The following is a 15,116-nucleotide window of genomic DNA, read 5'->3' as shown; positions in this document are numbered from 1 at the left end:
AATGGATGATAGTATATGTGAAGCAACAGCAAAAAAAAGGAAGAATTAAGGAAATGAATCAGATCAATTGAATCAAAGAGAATCTAATTACTTGATCAAGAATTCAGATTTTGAATAACAACTTAGATGAGTACCAAATGAGTGGGCTAGAGAAGAACATGAAGATATATAGGAGAAGTGTTGACCCCAGAGGAGATAAATTATTATTCCTATATACGCCCATGTGAACTTATTTCTCACTTTTATTTTATTTAATATGATGATAATACCACATATATAAGCTTTATTAAAAAGTAAGGATTCATGTAGTCTATTTTAACTTGTTAGGGACTGAGGTGTAGTTATTATTAATGTTGTTACGTACGCCCATGTGATAGGTACACGAACATACTTCCTTTGTTTTGTTTCATGCGAAACCTACTCGGTTGAATATGAAATTTAGGAAAAAGATTGAAATTTTTAATCTTAAACATGATATGATACTTGTGTGGCAATAAAATCATATCATTAAAATAAAATGAAAAATGTACAGTATATGTTTTTGGTACAGAGGACTCGAAAGAAAATAGTGTCATGCAAACTGAAACAAATAGAGTACAATATTTCTTTGCACATTCTATTCAGGGATGGGGCTATTCTTATTCAAGGGGCCAGAGTCACCTAACACACCTTCACTGAAAAATTACACTGTGTATAGGTCAATAAATCTTCTTTATCTATACTCTGGTGTAGATGAGAATTCCCCAGTAGATTCTACATATTCGGATTTAGATGTCCATGTGTACAAATATATGAATAGCGATGATGATTCAGATATTATATGTTGAATTTTCTTGACTTTTTTTTATTTACATTTTTTATATTTGGACTCTACATAATAAAAATTTTGATTCCGCCAGAACTTACGGCGTGACAACTTTTCTCATCTTATCATAACTATTGGCGTGTTGGCAGTAGGGGTTTACTTACTGGCTATATAATTAGTGATTAAGGAACATTATATTAATGTAAATGTACTAGCTTTATCGCTTTGACGATATAATTTTACGAAAATTAAATGTGCTTTACCTACTGGTCCTTTGGCATATTTCTCCTCCTTTTGCTACCAGCAAACTTCTTAGTAAAAGTCGATTACAAACTTTTTTAGATTAAATGCTTTCGACAACTCTTATACTTTTTTAGTAAAAGTCATTTCGAACTTTTTTTAGTAAAAGTCAGAAATGCTTTCCAGCAACTTCTTGGTGATTACCGCCAGCTCTTATACTGGCCAAACTTTTTTTAGTAAAAGTCAGAAATGCTTTTTCTTTTTCAAAGAAATGTTTATATAGTTTGATAAATTGAAGTGTTTGGTTGAACTTTTGGGGAAAAAAATAAGCATTTGGTTGGCAATATATATGTCTTTTGTTTGAGAAGGTGGTGATGGTAGTCATGGATATCGAAGCAATGGAGAAGGTGATTGGTGGGGGAAAAAGTAAAGGAAAAAAGAGAAAAAAGAAGGAAAGAAAAAGCAAAAGTAAAAAATATATTTAATAAAAGAAATAGAAAAATGCTTTTTCTTTTTCAAAGAAATGTTTATATAGTTTGATAAATTGAAGTGTTTGGTTGAACTTTGGAAAAAAATTAAGTCTCTCACCATTGGGGGGTAGAGAGTCTATTTCCAATAGACCTTCGGCTAAAAAAAAAAAAGTAGTCAATATAGTATTGCAAAAAACGTAGTCAATGCGCAAAGATGGTATTAGTAAAATGATTTTGGGCATCTTCACGGACCTCACTTCTTGAGCTAAATTTTAAGGTTGAGTTAGGAGCAATGATTTTGACTTTAGGAGACGCACTTCCTAATGCAAACCTCTACTCCTAGGAGACGCATTTCCTAGTAAGAGAACTTCAGTTTAACTCGTAAGAGACGCACTTCTTAGTCTGGGTCTTTCTGTTTTTATGTTTTGGAGACACCCTTCCTAATTTGATCCATAACTCATAGGAGACGCCCTTCCCAGTTTGGATCTTTCAGGTTTTGCTTTAGGAGATACACTTCCTAGTTTAAACCATAACACCTGGGAGACGCACTTCCTAGTCAAAGTATTTCAGTTTAACCCCTAAGAGACACACTTTTTGGTTGGGTCTTTTTAAGTCTTGCTTTTAGGAGACGCACTTCCTAATTTAAACCATAACACCTAGGAGACGCACTTCCTAGTTGAATATTTCGGTTTAACCCTTAAGAGACGCACTTCTTAGTCTGGGTTTTTCACGTTTAGCTTTTAGGAGACGCACTTCCTAATTTGATTCATTATTCCTAGGAGACGCACTTCCTAGTTTGAGTTTTCATATTCATCCCTGGGAGACACACTTCCTAGTTAGTACATTTGATTTTACTTTCATCTTTGAATTACATTACATATAGTTTATGATTTTGCTAACACACACAAAAAATTTCCTTAATTTAAATACATATCTTATGGAAAGTTGTGCAAACGGGACAGAAAAATTTTGTTCGTGCTGTTTGTCTTTGATGATTTGCAAGACCTGCTTGAAGAATGGAAAGCAAGTCAGGACCAGCCTGAAAAATGGGACACCTTTCAATTTAAAGTTCAAGAGCCCGCCTGAAAAAAGGGTATATTTTCAAGTTCAGTTAGAAGTAGCAGGAGCCCCGCCTGAAGAATAGGTTACTTTCGAGATCAGAATGCTTATCTCACCACTTGGGAAAGCGTGAAGATTCAAGTCAAACTTCAAGAGAAGCTGCATAGATAGGATCTTGTTACTTGTATTTCCTTTTTAACTTTTGTTTTCATTTTGATGTAATAACTGGAGCCGCGGACCGAAACCTCGACGACAGACCTCGATCGACTCTCCAACTCGGCATATTCCATCACCCTTCTTACTTCTGTGAACTACACGAGATCTCAACTCGATTCCCTTATAACAAGATCCGGGATATGTAGGATGCCTATGACCAGGGCTCGATCACACTTTTTTGTTCTGTTCCATTCTCTTCCTCCAAATAATGGTCGGGTCAAAAAATTTGTCTCGTCATCTACGTCTTTGTTTGAAAACTCTTCGTGCTCCCAACGGAAGAGGGACAAGTTGTAGACAAGTCATTTTTTTATCCTCCCCGAGTTGTTTTACACGATTTTTAACATTAAATATTTCTTTTCGACTTAATCTTGCTATTTCGGAATTTATCTCATTTTAGTTGTTTTTTTGTGAAAACAAAAAAAAAAATATAATACAAAACTAGAGTCGTATTTAAGATAAAGAGAAAATTACAAAAAATATTCTTTTCTTTTAACCAGATTTAAATGTATAAGTTTGTATTTTTCTTAGTCTAAAATTAGGTAGTTAATATGCTTATAAGTGTATTTAATTTTTTATTAAAACACAAAAAAGACCAAAAAAAAAAAAAAGATGACCAACCAAAAAGCTCCACCTCATAAGATTCCTTCCAACAAACTAATTCCTCCCACTCTATTTTACAATACACATTTTCATACACGTACACAATATACACATCACACAACATTAAAAAAAGGTACAAGAAAGTCAAAAACAGATATTAAAAGAGGATAGGACACTTGACAAAAAATGGGTGGGGGGATATTTGATTCGGTAGTCCCCATAATTTTTTGGAAAAATTATGTGTTATGCCTACTTTTAGTACATAATTAGGGACATTAACTACTTTTTGTTTTTCAATTACTAATTTTTTAACTTTTTACTTTTTGAATTTAACCTAATATACTTTAGCCATAGATTAATCATTTCGACTCCAAAACTTGAATATTTTATATAATACACATAAAATTGTAGCACCCCTAATCCCATATCCTCTTTTTAATGGTAACAATATTAATCATTTTATATATTACCATTTCTCTCCTTTTTCTTAATGTAATTTGACTTTCTTATCCTCAGAAAAAATCATCTACTATATAAAATATTGATTTTCGGATCTTGACACACGAAATCCCAAAAAAAACTCTCTCTTTCAAACAAAACTTACCGGGCACGACGATCCGAACGTTTACGTATCCTTGATGTATTGCCCCTACATTATAGTATTTTTTTAAAATATTGGTTTCCATGATTTCAAGCTTCGTTGGTTAAAGTAAAAAAACATAAGTATTTTCAAACAAAATTTACTTCGGTACCTTAACCCCTAAAACGACGATCCGAACTATTTTCTTTTTTATGTGAATGATGTTTCAAAAAAAAATCAAGTTCATATAAAATGTTGACGTGGGCTTATCTCCACGATTAATCGTTGGTCAAAGTATGGAAAAAACACTAAGTTATTTCAAACAAAACTTTTCGGGCACCTTTTCAACCCCTAAAATTGGATCAAGTTACATTTGATCATTGATGTATTGGGACTACATTATTGCAGCTATCGGGTTTTTTTCAAGGGAGTTTTGAGAAGATGAAAAATATATATGTATTTGTGTAAAACTTCTATGATATAGCTACCAATTGACTATGTGGTTGGTGGTGTATTTATGCCTAAGTTTTTCTATATTTTTAAAATATTGTATTTTATTCAAATTAATTCCATCGTTGGTCAAGTTTCAAATGCGTAGTTTTTCGAAAAAACATTGTCGATTTTCTATATATGACTTGTGTATTTTGTTCAAATTAATCCATCAAATACATGTGTGATGCAAATTTTTTCGGACTCACACAAATCGTTGGTCAAAGTATTTAATATAAAAATTTTTTCAAACAAAACTTTGATTTTAACCCCTAAATACATTGGTTATATCCTTGATCAAATACATGTGTGTAAATCAAGACGAAATATCGGGTTCTATATAAAATATTGACTTCAAATCTTGACACCTAAAATACATTGGTCAAAGATGCAAATTTTTCACACAAATACATGAGACTTAATATAAAATACATGACTTCATAAAAAAAAATATATAAAATACATTGTTTGATTGAAAAAATTCAATATACATATTGACGTTTCGGAGTCTTGACACAATACATAGGTAAATATGGAAAAAACACTAAGTTTTTTCAAACAAAATATTGGCACCTATTGAATGTTTTCAAATTTTCCGAATTTTTGATTTTTTATGTTTGAATGTTGACATTATTGGATGGAGGAATAAAAATGATTAAAATGGAAAGGTAATCTAAAATCTAATTTTGTAAAGGATATGGAAAAAAATACAAAACTTAATAGCTTTTCAATTAATTGATCCGAACGTTATGTATCCTTAAATCACATTATTGGATATGTTTTATTTTCAAGTTTTGGAGTTACTATGTATTTATAAGCATCAAATATGTAAAAAAGTGTGAAAAAATAAAAAAGGAAAGAAAAAAAAAGAAAAAAAAAAAAAAACAATCCAATAACGCATGAAAATCATGGTTAATTTTTAAAAGGTAGCTATAAATGATAGAAAACCACCAAAAGGTAGTTATTTTGTTAATTTTACCTGATTTTTTCATACACGCAAAAGAGGGCAAGGAGAGGGGGAGGCGGGGTGGGGGGGAGCTGTTCCATGATTTTAATAGAAAGAGACAGATAGAGAAACAGACAAAGGGACCATCAGAGGGAGAACAACAAAAAAAAAAAAAATCATCATCCCATCGTCACCACCCTTAACCACTGGACAAGTGGTTGTAGAATTAATGCGCCATTGTAATCAAAACTCAAGTGGGTATTTAAACATTAGGATGGTTTTAATTAGAGAATGAATGAAAGATTAAGTTGGGTTTGGGTCGTTGAAGAAGGATTGACCATTTAAAATTGAATTTTGGACTTCGTATGACATTTTATTTGCTCTTTGATACGTGCTATACGCGATTTAAAGCTTAGGCAAAATTGGACAATCGCCGTGGTTGGTAGGCAAAATTTTAGGTTTGTATATTTGTGTGTGTTTTCATTTACTCGCTTTTTGAATATTATGTATTCATTCTCAGGTGGGATGTCCCGGAAGAAAACAAATGTAAAAATGGTAGTTGCTCGTGGAGAAGACCCCGGAATGTCGAGGATAGCTTAGAATAGGTTAGCATAGGAGAGTATAGGTTTCTTTTATCGCAGTTTTCTTTTATTTTGGGTTGTAATAATTTGGACTTTTAATTCTTGAGCTCTTCTCGTGTGTGTGCTTGTTTGTTTTGTGTGAGTTTATCCGATTGAGTTTCTATTTAAGCCATTACGAGTTAATTAAAGCGACCGTGCTAAAATTACGGGACTCGAGGGATGCCTCACACCTTCCTCTGTCAATAGAATTCCTTAACCGGAATCTATCATCGCGATCGCTTTTAGAGTCAAACTTGTTTTGAAAGGGATATTGATTTTACGGTAACTTGGCACACCAAAACTTGATGCCAGGTGGCGACTCTTTTTCTCTAAATAAAATCCCTTTTTGAAACACAAATTTTCGTCACTTTCGATTTGAAAACTCTTTTGAGCTTAACATAATAAATCATTTTTGTGGGGAAAAAGAGGTGTGACACCTAGCACTCAACCCGCTAGTTTGTACGTGAAAATATAGGATTATAATAGATGTTATTTGAATTGTAATTGTGTTTATGTAATAAAACTTTCATAATTTTGTTATCAGACCGACTCATTTTTCGTGTTGGGCCCGTACAAGCACAGGCTTCCCATTATTTAGTGATAAAGAAATATATCTGTTTTTCGTTTTAGCGAAATCCATATGAATTACCCATTGTAGTTTATCCATTTTAATTACCTAGCCGGTGAATGAGGTGACTACAAAATTTTAACAAGATTGGGTATATTAAAAGACATGGAGTTTAAAATTTTGTTTATTGAGGATATGAATATGTAATTCGCCTTTGAAGATTATGTATCCCTAGTTTTTTTTTTTTTTACAAAATTTCTCAACATATGATCAACGATTTCTTGAGTAAACTAGTAGGAGTAATTAGATTTCTCTTCAATTGAGTAATCAGATATAAGCCATAAATAATAACGACGAAAAATGGAAGTACTACAATTTATTTTATAATGCATCTTGATTTAAATCAATAATTACAACATGAAAGAAATTGAAATAGCATGAACTAATTAAGCATTTAAATCTTTAAGGTAGGGAAGTTGCATCTACTTTAATTGATGATTTCTCACCTTCAATTTCTATACTATATCATATCAAATAGAAGTGATTGTACAGATATTGACGTACAAGCTCTCTATCTCTCGAGGTAGAACGAGGTTCCTTCACAAGTTCTGCCTTGAGGATTTACATCATGCCGAGAATTTTTTTTAATATTTGTTTTTCGTATATTATGTATATTTTAGTTGCTTTTGAACACACGATATAAATCTTAAAAGGTTAGGCTTCTGGTTAACTATATTTCATATATTTTTTACATATATTTCGATTTGTAACAACATTATATTTTATATTTTGCTTTTGTTGTTTTAAAAAATGGACTTATGAAATATATCTCCCCTATATTTTATGTATATTTCGGATCGTATTTAATCGGTTAGATATCTTTGCTTTGTTAAATGAATACATTTCACGAAAAATGAAAAATGGAATGTATACATTGAAAAAATAACATTTGAAAGAAACTTTTTATAAAAACCATATGTTCAAATTAATCATCCTAGAACCTAATAAAACGTTTAAAAATTAAAAAACGAACAAAAGTATAAGTTTTTCAACATGAAAATCAAAAACACAAAAGACTTGGTGGCCTAATCAAGATCCTCTTTATCATCTCTTGTGAGATTATCTTGGAGGGCCAGTATATTGATGCATTATTGTTTGACTTATTGACTCAACTAAGCAAATATCAATTATGTCAATTCTGAACATGGTGGATGACTTCACTTGAGCTCAAGATTGACGAAAGGTGCAACCACAACACCACACTTTTGATCAAAAACTTTAAATACAAACAACAACAAAATACACACGAATTTAAAAATCTAAAAATTTTAGTAAAATAATGAGATTTTAATTCAAAACCAACAATATCATGCTATATTGACAGTGTCTTTAGGTTGATTTAGCCTAAACAATTTCTAAAATATAAGATAAATTTAATTTACAACGATAATGGTTTAGTAATTTAAAATAGTGGCTGGGTTCTAAGAGAGAAACCTTTTTCACTTTTTGTTGTTGTTTACTTTATTGTTGTTTAAGAGGATGTTAATTTTTTTGAACGATTCTCGGGAGCAATAGTTTTTGAGAAATTCCCAACAAAAAAAATTTCAAATTTTATATCCTTTTACAATAGATTTCTTAGCCATTTCACTGTAAGGAACAAACAGTTTAATAATTTAGGGCATCTTTACAAAATGAAAAAAAAAAAATATCCCTCAATATGAAATACACGGTGAAAATTAAAAAATCGGTATAGAATCTTATATTTTGTTAGATTTGAATCATTTAAATTAATGAGTAGTTAATTAGAGATAACAAAGGGAAGTTGTAGAGAATGCGAAAAAAAAAATTTAGGGATAAATAATGGCGTGAAAAAAAAAGAGACATTTTGTTTATTCAAATTTTAAAGGGTGTGCAAGTTATCGACGATCTCATTGGAGTAAATATGTTATATTTTAAACAACTAAATATAATTATTGAAAAGTTTTTATTTAAGACAAGGTAATAATGGAAGCGATGTCTAAGGTATATATACGACTTGGTTGATCTAGATTTAAAACAATGGCTCGGTTTATTCCAAGAAGACGTTGCTGGCTTTGATTGACAACAGAAGTACTTTCCATTCCAAGAAGACGTTGCTGGTTTTGATCAGCAACAAAGGCGGGGTTTTGATTTAAAACGATGTCACGGTTTATTCCAAGAGGACGATGCTGGTTTTGATTTAAAGCAATGGTACTGTTCATTTGTAGAGGATGTTGATGATTCTGATTGTCAGCAAAGACGCGCGGTTTCTTTAAGGTGAAAGGAAATTTAATTGATGATTTCCGTTCTTGATTGACAACAAAGGCGGAAGTTTTGAAGAGGATGTGGCTTATCTATGATTGGCAACAGGAGCACGATTTTCAGATATGCAACTAGAAAACCAACTGCCCATACTAAGAGATCTATGAATATGAGAACCAATAACGAGTAGATGTACTCAATTTGATCAACTGAATTAAAAAGAATTAGACACTCTAGAGGAAGGACACAAAAAGCGCAGAAGATATAAGAAAAGAATTGATCAAATTGTCAACTAAGAGGAGATCACGACTTATTCCTCGCACGTTAACTCATTGTTACACAGATATACTGCATTAAGTTCACATAACACCTATAACTAAGTTCCTTGGTTTAGAAATTACACTTGCTGATGGGAAAATGATAGAGCAATGTTATGAAAAGCAGTACAAATATAAGCAGGGAAAAAATCCGTACAAGAGAAACTTCAAAATTTCCACAGAAGCAAAAGCTAATTCAACGAAGAAAACCATATTCATGAATCCAGGCATAAACGATAAGGACCACACTGTTTTAAGGAGAACTTCATGTACATGTCCATGTTTTGGATTCAAACACACAATGAGAACCCATAAGTCTCACTTGTGCCACAAGATTTTATTTCTTTCCACGAAGCTTTGCACCAAGAGCTCTCTCCAGTTTAGAGATAATCTGCTGGTTTGGAATTGCCTTTCCGGACTCGTATTCTTGGATGATTTGTGGCTTCTCATTTATCAACTGCAAAACAACAAAGGGCCTTATCAGATTTACTTCGTTACAAGTTAACCATCTTCTCTGTCTGTGTAATAACATTTCTCTTTCTCACTTGGGTGTGGGGTAGTGCAAAGTGAGAGGAAGAGGTATATACTTGAGCAAGTTGAGCCTGAGTTAGCTTCTTGTCTTGTCGTGCTTGCATGATAGCTTTCTTCAGTTCAGTTGGTACCTTTTCATCTGAAAAAGTAAATCAAAGTAACACAGGGCGCTTTCAAAGGAGAATGATATTGTGACATACGGACAAAATAAGCGCAAAATAACACTAGAACAAAGCGGAATTGCTCAAACATCTTAGGTAATAAATTATCAAGACAATGATTAGGGAAACAAAAGAAAGAAAGAATAGAGTTAAGAAAACAAGGGAAATAAAAAACAGAACAGGGGAAACAAAGACACTGAGAAACACCACGCCCAGGAGAAACTTTATAGAGACGACTAGTGAATTAATTTTTTTTTTTTCTTTCTAGTTTATAGATTGTGAAATCATCCTGTTTCTTAAGTGTAATTGATGCAGAGAGAACGACCAAATGGATGTCAATTTAAACTTGATCATGTCAAAAGAAAGAATGCATTATGACTGACTTAAGACCATAAACACCATTGAAAATACAAATGCACAAGAAGTACACGTGTTTTGGGAAATGTATGGTCCTTAAGTATTTCAAAAGGAAGATAATGCATACCCATCCAGCATATGAAGTAGGCAGCATAAAGTAAAAAAATGAATGTCAATCAAGGCGTAACTATGACTTCTACTCACAGACATAACAGAGATTAAGCAAGGTAATTGTCCCCTAGCAGTTTCTCTAATATGTTGTAAAAGGTGTAGCTCAAACTTACGAGACAAATTCTCAGTATCTTCATCAAGTTTCCTGGTGTTCAGAGATGTACTACTAGAGGCAGCCTTGTTTGATCCTGCATTAGCTGCATTAGATGATAGGTATCATCAGAACAGCTTATTACTACAAGCAAATTACATGAGCTTACAAAAGTAAGAACAGGTGACATGGCAGCAGTATAAGCCACAAAGCATCTGAATACTTCAACAGATAAAGAGAACGTGGCAGAAAAAAGAACTAAGCCAGAAAGAGAACACTCCAAACAGTTAATTATGTTCACTTGAATGAACCCATGTTTACAGAAGTTCCCTTACTAACAATGAAGGTTTTATCCTTTAGCAAGTCGCCAATCTCAGAATATACATGAAACTAGGCCAAATAAAACAAAAATTTTAATAGGTGAAATTCTGGTTTTATAACTCTACTAATAAGAAACAACATGAACTGACGAAGAGAGAAGGACAAATTCAAAATTACAAGTTATCCAGCTTCAGTATAATTTGAGAGGAATTTAAGATATTAAGTACTATTTTCTAATTTCCCCTGGTTTCTCCTTTGCCGGTGCTTAGCAAATATTGGTCAAACAATAAACTGCAGGAATATAGAAATTACTCTACCAGCACACCAGGATAATGATACAAGATCAATCAACATACACTTAAGCAGCAAACTTGCATGTTCAGTATTTGCATTTGCAAAGGTAGTATGACAGACTGAATTCAAAAAAATCGACCCCGTTACGCATAAAAAACACCTACAGCCAAGCAATAATTCTAAAGTACAGCCATGATTAGCATAATTGAACATATTTATTAAATAGATTTAGGTCCATTAGAAATCATAAGCACATACAAAAAATTGATCACAGAAAACTGACATATGGAAATTAGCTGATAATCTAACAGATACGAAGGATGAATCCTAGCTGAAAGAGAAGTAGCATTCATTCAAAGCACACAAATTATACAAGTAGACAAATTAAAGTAACAAAATTGCTAGCTATGTTGCTTGGACTCTTCAAAAATGTGGTCGGGTGCGTGTCGGATCCTCCAAAAGTAGTGTATTTTTGGAAGATCCGATTCGGGTGCAGCAGCATTTTTGGAGAGTCCGAGCAACATAGATTGCAAGCAATAGCTAAGCAGCAACTCCAGTTTCGACTCAATCCAAACTAATCGAAGTCGGGTATATGAATCCTCCATGTCCATTATGTTATGCACATACTGTCACCAAAAAAGCAAAAAAACAAAAAAAGAGAGAGCAGAGAAGATCAAGCAATACAATATAGGACCTAGAGCTGAAAACAACTAATTGAGCAAACAATGAAACGGCCTAATGACTACAACTACAACTATGCCTCAATCCCAAACACGCTGAGATAGCTACATAACTTCTCCGTCTCCATCCCGTTATAAACATAAAGGGAAGTAGCATACACACAGGTGCACAGATAAAGTAACAAAATTGCAGCAATAGCTGAACAGCATCTAACAACAACTACAATTTCGCCTCAATCCCAAACTAGTCGAAGTCGGGTATATGAATCCTCCATGTCTATCAGAAAAAAAGGAGAGAAAATCAAGAAACACAAAGTAGGAGCTAGAGATGCAAAACAAGCAATTAAGCAAATGATGAAACAGACTAATGACCACAACTACAACTATGCCTCAATCACGAACTTGCGGAGGTAGCTACATAAACTCTCTATATCCATTCCACTTTACATAGATTATCAAGAAAGAAAGGAAGGCCAAAAAAAAGCTAGAGATGATAAGATGAACATAGGCTAACAAGAGCAACTAGTATACCAAAATCTCAAACAAGAAGATCATATATAAATTGACAAATAGAAATTAGCTGATAATCTAACAGACACGAAGGATGAATCTAGCTGGAAGAGAAGCAACATACACACAAGCGCACAGATTATACAGGCAGACAAATCACAGTAAAAAAATCGTAAGAAATAGCTACATCCAGACAAACAATAACTACATTTACGCCTCAATCCCAAACTAGTTGAAGTCGGCTATATGAATCCTCCATGTCTAAGAGCTAGAAATTAAAACAAGTAATTGAGCAAACGATGAACCAGACGAATGACTACAACTACAACTATGCCCCAATCCCAGACTCCTAGAGGTAGTTGTACGAATTCTCTATATCCACTCCATTATATACAAATTAAAAAGGAGATAATGGTCAAAAACACCCTTGAAGTATCCTTTTTTTGCGAATTTCCTACCTGAACTATAAGGTATTTGCGTTACTATCACCAATTATTTTTCAAAACACACATTGACTAGTATCTAATGGTGCGTGGTGTGCACTCTTTTTTTTGTTTGTTTAAAAATGGTGCCAAATGGCAGTCCACGCTGATAATTAATTGGATTTCAAAAAACAAAAAAATTAAGAGATAATGGTCAAATACACACCTCAAAATTAATGAGTCAGCTTCCATGTGGATGAAAATTTATGGGCAAATTAACATGTCACGCGCCCTTTGGTGATTGTATTCAAACACTGGTCTAGTCAGCTGTGATGTGTGTTTTGATAACTAGTTGGGGGTAGTTCAGGTAGGAAAAGCAAACAAAATGCCATACTTTCAGACGTATTTTTGACCATTATCTCATTAAAAAGAGGTAAAGGTGTAAGGTGAACACAGGCTAACAACAACATCTACATCTAAGCCACAATTTCGAACTAGTTAGGGAAGCTATAAAGAAATTTCCCTTATCCTTTTTGAAAATACAAGAGAGAGAGAGAGACACAAGCAATAGAAATAGGAGCTAGGGATTCCTAATATGAGAGGATAGTGTTTAGAGAGATATGGAAGGATAAGATAAGATACATTTTTTAACCAGGTATGATCAAAGTGATTTTTCCATTGAAAAACTAAGGTCACAAACCTAATATACAAAAACAACTCAAACATTGTTTTACAACAAGTTCTATATGAGATGGTGAGGTGAACACAGCTAACTACTACTACAACTACTACACCACAATCTCAAACTAGTTGAGGTGAATTCTCCGTATCACTTCCCTAAAGAGATAATGGTTAAAAGCCCACCTCAATTATTTTTTTATTTTTTTCTTTTTCTATCTAAACTATCAGGTGTGTTAGCTTCCTACCTAAACTATCACTCAGCTAGTTATCAAAACACAACTACTACACCACAATCTCAACTATCAGTTGTTCAAAGTACTTTTTTATTTTTTATTTTTTCTCTATCTAAACTATCAGGTGTGTTAGCTTCCTACCTAAACTATCACTAGTTAGTTATCAAAACACACCTCAACTATCAGTTGTTCACTTTTTCTATAGTTGTAGGTAAATAAGAAATTCTGATGAGGTGTGTTTTGGTAACTAGGAGCCTGTTTGGATGGGCCTATTTTAAGCAGCTTATAAGCTGCAGGGTAGCCCAACTTATTTTTTTTAGCTTATAAGCTATTTGCAACTTATAAGCTTTAGATAAGGTAAACAAACGACTAATTATTTTTTTAGCTTATTTTAAGCACAAAATGACTTTAATGTAATACTAAACATAAACACTGAAAAGTTAAAACAGCTTATAAGCAACTTATAAGCCAATCCAAACGGGCTCTAGTTGGTGACAGTTCAGGTAGAAAACGCACACACTGATAGTTCAGATAGAAAACTAAAAAAAAAAAAATACTTGAAGTGTGTTTTTAACCATTATCTCATCTCTAAATCCTATATATAACAAAAACAGCTCAACAAACAATATTTCACAAAAAGTTGTACTATATGAGAGGAAAATTCTATACGGATAAGATAAGATTACATTTTTTAAGGGTTTCGATCTCGGCGCCGGAGCGACGGGCAGCGTTAACGGCTTTTTCGTCTTTACGAGCGGCGGAAGTAGGCGCTTTCTTACGGATAACTACGGGTTCCCAGTCTTGTGATATTCCACTCATCCTTTAGTTGATGTTCAAAATATCTATTTTTAGGATTTTTGGCGACTACTGTTGGAGAAAAGTTGTGTCTCCTAGTTATATAATACGAAAGATGTTCAAATATCTCATCCAACTATCTTATTTATGTCACAAGTCGATAGTTTGATTTCATTTATCGTCGAACTATAAAAAATGGCTCATTTATCATCAAACTATAGGAAGTGTTTCGTTTATCTTAATCGAACTATAGAAATGCGCATTTATTTATCACCACTCATCGTGATAGTTTGACTTTCATTTATGTCATCAACCTTTACCAAATGACTCGTCATGCCATATTTCATTAAAGCGGTTTTACAATACATGTACATGACACGTAACCTCCAACTAGATTATGGTTGTGGGTGGGTAAGGTGTATGGATCGGATTTTTTATTAATTTGTTATTTAAAATTGGACTGGTTTAATTAAACAACATAGGCTTCTAATTGGAGATCACGTGTCATATCTGGTATTGTAAAACTGGCGTTAATGAAAAAGGGCATGGATGAGTCATTTTGGTAATAGGCGATGGTATAAATGAGTCAAACTATTGATAAGTGACATAAATGAGTCATTTCCTATAGTTCGATGGCATAAATGAACCATTTACTATAGTTCGATGGCATAAATGAACC

At 33.0% G+C, this 15,116-nt stretch overlaps 1 protein-coding gene across 1 annotated transcript; it reads right to left on the bottom strand.

Annotated features, from left to right (window-relative positions):
- Positions 1-9,304: 9,304 nt before the first annotated feature.
- LOC132046173 (multiprotein-bridging factor 1b) lies at positions 9,305-14,461 on the bottom strand. Its single transcript, XM_059436730.1, has 4 exons — positions 14,329-14,461; positions 10,524-10,607; positions 9,778-9,860; positions 9,305-9,647 (listed from the first exon to the last, which is right to left on the bottom strand). The coding sequence occupies exons 1-4, from the start codon at positions 14,459-14,461 to the stop codon at positions 9,528-9,530; spliced, it is 420 nt and encodes a 139-aa protein (XP_059292713.1). The 3' UTR covers positions 9,305-9,527.
- Positions 14,462-15,116: the final 655 nt, after the last annotated feature.

Source organism: Lycium ferocissimum, unplaced genomic scaffold, assembly GCF_029784015.1.
Source record: "Lycium ferocissimum isolate CSIRO_LF1 unplaced genomic scaffold, AGI_CSIRO_Lferr_CH_V1 ctg97, whole genome shotgun sequence".
NCBI lineage: Eukaryota > Viridiplantae > Streptophyta > Magnoliopsida > Solanales > Solanaceae > Lycium > Lycium ferocissimum.
The sequence above is the reverse complement of the archived record's forward strand: the minus strand, read 5'-3'. Positions and strand labels throughout refer to the sequence as shown.

Excerpts from the sequence above, each read along its gene's own strand:
- LOC132046173 (XM_059436730.1), bottom strand. The coding sequence starts at position 14,461 with ATGAGTGGAATATCACAAGACTGGGAACCCGTAGTTATCCGTAAGAAA. Across the intron at positions 9,861-10,523 it reads AGATACTGAGAATTTGTCTC|ATGAAAAGGTACCAACTGAA; the intron begins GTAAGTTTGAGC and ends TTACTTTTTCAG. Across the intron at positions 9,648-9,777 it reads CTCAGGCTCAACTTGCTCAA|TTGATAAATGAGAAGCCACA; the intron begins GTATATACCTCT and ends GTTGTTTTGCAG.